The sequence below is a fragment of the Gekko japonicus genome, unplaced genomic scaffold (assembly GCF_001447785.1).
Source record: "Gekko japonicus isolate JY-2015 unplaced genomic scaffold, Gekko_japonicus_V1.1 scaffold2188, whole genome shotgun sequence".
NCBI classification, from domain to species: domain Eukaryota; kingdom Metazoa; phylum Chordata; class Lepidosauria; order Squamata; family Gekkonidae; genus Gekko; species Gekko japonicus.
This window is the reverse complement of record NW_015159780.1, coordinates 31,848-39,330: the sequence shown is the minus strand read 5'-3', so window position 1 is coordinate 39,330 and position 7,483 is coordinate 31,848. Positions and strand designations below refer to the sequence as shown.

The following is a 7,483-nucleotide window of genomic DNA, read 5'->3' as shown; positions in this document are numbered from 1 at the left end:
CCGGTGCTCAGTGGAGGAGCCGGCGGGCGCTGATTGGCCGGGGCAAACGCATTTATTCCCTGACAAGCCCCCCATCACATGGATGGTTGTCTATTAACTTGTTCAAAAAAGTATCAGGAGTTGTCAAGGCAGAGAGAGAGAGAGAGAGAAAGACAGAGAGGGAGCGAGAGAGGGAGTGAGTGAGTGTGTGTGTGTTTGGGGGCTAAAAAAACAAAAAAAAGGGGAGAAAAGAAAGGGGGGGAGAGAGAAGGGACTTTGGCTGCCTCTTTGAGACCGAGCGATCCGGAGAGAGAGAAGGGGGCAAAAGAGAGGAGGGGAGCGAAAAGAAAAGAAAGGAGCGAGAAGAAAAGAAGTTTTCTCAATCGCGCCTCTCCAAGCCGTCTTTGTTATGAGTCTCCTCGCAGCCTCGCCCGAGAGAGGAGGAAGATCCCGGTCCTGATCCGAGCGCGGGCGGTGCTCGTCGGGGGGGCGCGCTCCCCTCCCTTCCCCCGCCCGGAGACGTCGAGTCCGGCTCGGGACGCCCGCTCGCCTCTTCTGTCCCCCCGCGGCCGGCCGGCCGCCTCGCCTCGCCTCTCCTCCCGGCGGCGCGCCCGGGGGAGCACCTCGCCGGTCCCGAAGAGCCTCCGGAGAGCTGCCCTTCCGCCCCCCTCCCGCGCGAGAGCCCCCCGAGCCGGCCGCGTGAATGTACAACATGATGGAGAGCGAGCTGAAGCCTCCCGCCCCGCAGGCGACGCCGGGGGGAGGCCCGGGGGGGAACGGCGCCTCGGGGGCGGCCAACCCGAAGAACAGCCCGGACCGGGTCAAGCGGCCGATGAACGCCTTCATGGTGTGGTCGCGGGGCCAGCGGCGCAAGATGGCCCAGGAGAACCCCAAGATGCACAACTCGGAGATCTCCAAGCGCCTGGGCGCCGAGTGGAAGCTGCTCTCCGAGGCCGAGAAGCGGCCCTTCATCGACGAGGCCAAGCGGCTCCGCGCCCTGCACATGAAGGAGCACCCGGATTACAAATACCGGCCGCGGCGGAAAACCAAGACGCTGATGAAGAAGGATAAGTACACCCTGCCGGGGGGCCTGCTGGCGCCGGGCTCCAACTCCATGGCCGGCGGCGTGGGCGTCGGGGCGGCGCTGGGCGCGGCCGGGGTCAACCAGCGCATGGACAGCTACGCGCACATGAACGGCTGGGCCAACGGCGGCTACGGCATGATGCAGGAGCAGCTGGCCTACCCGCAGCACCCGGGCCTCAACGCCCACAACGCCGCCGCCGCGGCCGCCGCCGCCGCCGCCCAGATGCAGCCCATGCACCGCTACGACGTGGGCGCCCTCCAGTACAACTCCATGCCGGCCTCGCAGACGTACATGAACGGCTCGCCCACCTACAGCGGCATGGCCTACTCGCAGCAGGGCGCCGGCCCGGCCATGGCCCTCGGCTCCATGGGCGGCTCGGCCGTCAAGACCGAGGCCAGCGCCAGCCCGCCCGTCGTCACCTCCTCGTCCCACTCGCGGGCCCCCTGCCAGGGCGGGGACCTGCGGGACATGATCAGCATGTACCTCCCCGCGGCCGAGGTGGCCGAGCCCGCCGCCCCCAGCAGACTCCACATGGCCCAGCACTACCAGAACGCGCCAGTCCCCGGCACGGCTATAAACGGCACGCTGGGAAAGGGAAGAAAGGACGCCGGCCCAGAGAGACACCGAAGGCCACCGACGAACTGCGCGGAGGAAACCTCGAACTTTTCTGGCTTCTCCTTCGTCTCCTTTCCACCCCCCCTCCTCTCCTCTTTTTCGGGGGGGGACGACGACGACACTATTTTTGTACAGAGAGGAACTGGGTAGGGCAAAACAAACAAACAGAAATCACACCCCCAAATCCAAAACCCACCGAGGAACTTGTATAGATCTCTCCCCCACCCCCCATCCCGTCCTGTCTTGTGAGAAGGGATCCGACTCCACCAAACCGGTTTGCTTTTTCTGGTTTTCTTTTCCCCATGAAAGTTCCGAAGGTTTTCGGAAAGTTTTTTTGTTGTTGTTCTGGCTCGTTTGTTTATTTTAAAGTCTTTGACCAATAATCTTTAGAGCTAGTCTCCAGAAAGGGACGTAGGAAAGGGCGAAGGGGGGAGAAAAGGGAGGCAGAGCGGGGGAGGGGGCGGGCAGGGAAATGTTTTAATATTTGCAAGCGACTTTTGTACAGTATTTATCAAAAATAAACAAGGCAATCGAAATGTCCATTGTTTATATTAAAAAAGACAGAGAGAGAGTTAAAAAAAACCCTTGAGGATTTGCCAATTATTTTTTAAAAAATACATCGGAGTCTACTTAAGACGCTGGGGTAATAGCAGATGGGTTTATACGGCTGCACATGCGCAAAAAAAAGGGGGGGTCTGATTTTTATTTTAAAACCAAGATCTGGGCGTTTTGAATTGATTTTGCAATTGTACAAAAGGCAAAAAAAAATAGAATAAGTTCTTGCATACCATTGAACTCTTTTTTATATAAAAGGGCAAAAGTTTAGGGTGTACTAAATTTTTTACACGTTGTTAAAGAGCAAAAAGAAAAATGTCTTGCAGCTTCACAAGAGTTTGTTAATTTAAAATAGCCTCTTTTTTGTTTCAAACCTTCATCCTGTTCAGCGGGGGAGGGGGAGGGGAAACAGCAATCTGAAAAATTATTGTGTTTGAAATATTTTCTTATGGTTTGTAATATTTCTGTAAATTTATTGTGAACGATATTTTAAGGGTTTTTTTTTGTCCCTCCTCATTTCCCGTAGTTGTATTTGAAAGACTCGGCTATGTATTCTCTGAAAATCAGTCCGCCGGCAGTCCATGGAGATATATACAGGCACATGCGTGTATGCGTGTGTCCCCACGCGCACACATACTCGCCTATGTCTGTCTATATCCACCAACCTATATATTTGAACTAATACCATCCTTATAAACAGATTCATATTCGAATTAAGTTTTTATTTCATTATGCACAGTTTGAGAAAAAAAATAAATTTTTGAAATATGGACCCTGGAGTGACACTTTGAGTCTTCGATTTATTATTGTTATTATGACCACTATTATGTTCCTTGCAAGCAGCATGCAATTGTATTTTTTTAAGAGAGAGCAACCAATCAACCCGTGCTGATCAAGGATTGATTATGAAGTAATCGGATATTAAAAATAAGAGCCTTTGGCATGACTTGAAACTCTGTTTTGGTTTTGGAAAGGCCGGGTTCCCTGCCGGTTCAGCTTCTCTAACGTGAACTCTTTTGCCATTCGACGAAGCCGCCTTCTCCTGGGGCCAACCGAGCTGGTGGCGAGCGAGACGAGGGGTGTTGCATTGTATTTTGGGAGGGATACATGACCCCTGAGCGTCGGCGGGGGTTCCGGAAGACCACCACTTGTTGCCCGCCCGAGGCTGACCGAGATCCCGGGCTCTTGACCGGAGCGGAGAGGAGGAAGGCCCCAGACCAGGCCTGCGCTCGCCGCCTTTCGTCCCCCTCCGGGCGATCGATCTCCCTTGGAACACGAGGCGTATGTAGGAAGAAAACGGGCCCTTTGGGTTGCGCGCTGGGGGGGGGGGTTGTCTTTGTAACGTCACAGGTGCCAGTGAGTTCAATGTTATTATGAATCGGAATGACGGTCTTTAACCCTAGGCTTTTCACCAAAGCTCTCTCTCGACTCCTAGCTCGTCCGGCACCCGGCGAGGTGTGGCAGCCAGGCCACTTTTGGGGGACCAGCAGCGAAAGCCGAACCCTCCTCCTCCTCCTCCTCCCCACCCCCACAAGCCAAAAAAAAGGGAAAGGGAAGCCCGGCGCCGGCACGAAGAGCACCACCGTCTCGCAGAGGTAGATCCCCTTTAACTTTCTACCCTTCTTCTTGCGTTCCCTTTCCCGAATTTGTGGCGTCTCGGTTCGTACCTCCAATGCTCCCGGCCCGGTTGGGAAGGGCCATTGAACTCAGTGGGACTTTAGGCTGGGAGTTAAGCTCCCAGGCTAAAGCAGTCGGGCTTACTTCCGTGTAAAAGCGTGTTTTTCAATCGGGGCGTTACTCTTCCGAGGAGCCGTGGGGGGGGGGGGGGGGGGGGAAGGCCCTGTCCTCTGCTCCCCTCAGTTCCCTTATTAGGGGAAAGAGGTTTACATTGAAATCCAGGGAACCGGGTTCTAAGAAACGGCGTGGAGCTCAGGAGTGCGGTGTGTCTTAAGCGCCAGAGGAATCAAGCGGGACTGTGGAGTCACAGTTAGGCCTTCTCCCCGGGAAGCCTGGAAGGCCGGCCTGGTATCCCCCGTGGACCCGTTTCCCACGTGCGTAACGCTCCACGGGCTGAACCCAGAGCCACAGCTAAGGGGTTTCCCCATCCGGAACCGATCCTGTGGCTAAAGATCTGTCCCGCCTTTGCCGACCAGAACTGTTGGGAAGGAGGGGGAACAGGAGCAGGCCTCTCGAGTCAAAACAAAAACGGTCCCTTAGTGCAGGGCGGGTCTGTGTGTGTGTTTGCTTGTTTCGAACCTCGACAGTTTACTGGCAACGCAGCCGGTAGCTGGACAGGCGCTTCGCTTGGCTTTGGGAGGAACTTCCTTTCCGTCACAGATCCCGAACGTGATTAGGCGGACTGGCTTTCCTGCAGTCGCGTTTGCGGCCGAAGGGCGCGGGGAAAAGGCCGGAGCGCGCCAGCCTGAAACCGGTTCTCTCCCTCCCTTGTCAATGTGTGCGTCCAAGCGGGAGTGCGTCCCTAGCCGGATCCCGTCCCACTTCCTTGGAAGTAAATCCCACCGAAGTCAGTCGAATATTTGCCTCTAAAATGGCAGACTGGGAGGATCGTAGATCGGAATTTAGGGTCGTTTTGGCCTTTCATAGAAACCTTTGTGGGCCTCAAGCTTTTAATACAGGTTTCCATGAGATCGATCCTGAACTCATCTGTGCCGGCGCCATGTCCTCTCTCTCGTCTCTCCATAGCGATCAGTTCGTTTTCCCACACTAGGCCGGATTCTGACAGCCAGGGGGGATTATTATTTAGGATTTCAAGCCTCCCCCCCACCCTTCCCTTCCCTCCACGCTCCCTGAATGAATGCAAAAGAATCCTGCAAGGAATTGCCTGCTGCCTCGTTAATGCAACCGAGAGGGATTAGCCAAGAGCTCCCCCTCCTTCGCCCACATTTCCAAGTTCCTCAAAGGCCACTTTCCAAAATTATGTCTCCCTCCCACTGGCGATTTCGAAAATATGACTGTATTTTTTTTAACGGAATTTTTATGTGTAGGCAAAAGGGGAAAGGGAGGGGGGGGGGTTGAATCGGGCTCAGAAATTGTGCGGGGCGGAGGTGTCTACTGAACCTTCACAAATATACCCCGAGCTGAGAAGGTAGCTGCAGTCAAAGCAAAGATACTAAATTGATTTAGCAGCTCCCCTGCGCCCGACCCCCCCCCCCAATTTGGAACGTGGCCGAGATTTGTATTTATTCTCTCTAAACGGGCAAGGGGCTGTTATGAACAGAATGCGTTCGGAGAGCGTCTTTCTCCGGCTCAGGAGACATTCGCAGTAAAATGAGACGGTTATAAATGCAAATCAGGATAGTTATTTAAAAAAAAATCCGCCCTAGCCAAGAGAATACAGATCCATACCAGGACAGGCCCTTTGCTCTTTTCGGCCCTCCGCTCTCTGGTTCTCTTTCGCTTTATTCTGCGCGGTCTGTGGTCCTGTTTTGGGGGGATTTGGGGGGGGGCAGGTCTCCCCCTATTCTTGCCCTCAAAAACCAGCGCGTTGGTCGCAGGTTGGGTGGCACAGACGGCTTGTCGCGTTGCCCTAAGCTTCGCCTCAGGGGGGAAAACCCCCAAAAAGCAAAAAAAAAAGGGGGGGACCAGGACCGTGGATAAAGATTAGAAGATCCCCTGTGATCCCCCCCTCCTTTTCCACCCATGGCGTTTTAAGGACCGGGTGTTGAAATATTTTGCTGACCTGGAGAGGTAGATTAACCGGGTTTCTTGGCAAGCCGGCGGGGCTGGTATTACAGCCCGTCCCAAGGGGCAACGGTTCGAATTAACCACTAAATGAATATTTGACAAGGGCTCGTTTGGGGGGGGTGGTGGTATCATTACTACAAACGGGTCCCTATTGGACTTCGCAAGGGTCAGAGAGCAATGGTTCAATTAATTATTTAGACTGCTAGTAGATTTGGTTGTAATAGCTGTACTTATTCCTCCCAGCGACACATTCTTGCGGTACGGCGATCTCGGGAGAAATCTCTCTCTCCCCCCCCCCCTTCTTCGCGCTTTCCATCAAGCTCTGAGCACAAACCCGAGGCAGAGGAAGGCGAGCTGGGAGCCAAGTCCAGACGGGGGCGGGGGAGGGGGGAGAGGAGAGCGAGCGCGCGGCCTGGATCTGGACAGGAAACCCAGTTCCTCTTTTCAGGTGCCTCCGAATTCGTCTCCCCCACCTGGGGCCCGAATGGCGACGGTGCTGCGCTAGTTGAAGAGTCGCACCTTGGGCCGGTAGATCTGTCTTTACCTGCGCCGTAGGGGAGCCCTGGTCGCTCTAGCTGTCGACCTTTGAAATGCAGGAACACAAATAGGTATTCAGCCATACAGGTATTCCAGCTATGGAGGTATATGTCAAGATATGAATTAGTTGCATAAAGATTTTTAGATAGATAGATAGATAGATAGATAGATATCGGGGGATTTTGGAACACAGGGCATTGAATGCATGATGTAATTAGCATAGCTTAATGGATCCGGTTCTAGATACATAGCGATAGATATATTCTAGATATATACCCGCGTCTAGAAACCCAGATCACGAACTGGCTGTTTCCCAAAGTGAGGCGAAAAGTATTTTAACTGGTTCTTGATCCCGGGAGCTGCATTCTCGCTCCACTTCTGCCCGTTTGCTTGCATCCAGATTTGGTTTGTGGGTTGCGGGTCGAGCTTCTCCCACGTCGAGGGCGCAGGCCGAGGGTTCCGAACAACCTCGATCCGGCGCCTGTCCGCTTGGATCCCGAGGGATCCCTCCCTCCCCCATCGAGCGCGCGCGGGATCGCGGCCCCGGTGGCCAGTCTCTTCTGATGAAGTAGCAATGGGACTCCTCGCTCAGACGACGGCTCTTCTGTGAGCCACAACTTTCCAGGGGTGTTTTGGTGTGAGGGGCAAAGAGGAGGGCCGGTGTGTTACAGGGGCTTTGCTTCTCTGGGGAAGGATCACTAAGAGGGGGCTTTGCCCCCCACAGTCGCTTCCCTTCCCCGCCTCGGGTTTGATTCTCTGCGTTCGGCGACATTCGGTGAAGTTTTGCTTCATTTCTGCCAGGAAAGAATTGGTCGCTAGGAAAGTAGTGGCGGGTGTCGTTAACTGCGATTTGAAGGGGCGATGGGGTGACCATAATATAAGTGGGATGAATGCGAGAGAGAACCTGCAAAGGAAGAGGGGAAGTGTGGCTGCGGGCGTGTGTGCCGGAGCAGTCCTTAGAAGCCCGTTTCCTTCAGCTTTCCCGGACTTTTGTCGGGGGGGCGGACG

The 7,483-nt window shown here is 54.6% G+C and overlaps 1 protein-coding gene across 1 annotated transcript; it reads left to right on the top strand.

Moving 5' to 3' along the window:
* Nucleotides 1-240: 240 nt before the first annotated feature.
* Nucleotides 241-7,039, top strand: SOX2 (SRY-box 2). Its single transcript, XM_015406954.1, has 2 exons — nt 241-1,673; nt 6,876-7,039. The coding sequence occupies exons 1-2, from the start codon at nt 683-685 to the stop codon at nt 7,037-7,039; spliced, it is 1,155 nt and encodes a 384-aa protein (XP_015262440.1). The 5' UTR covers nt 241-682.
* Nucleotides 7,040-7,483: the final 444 nt, after the last annotated feature.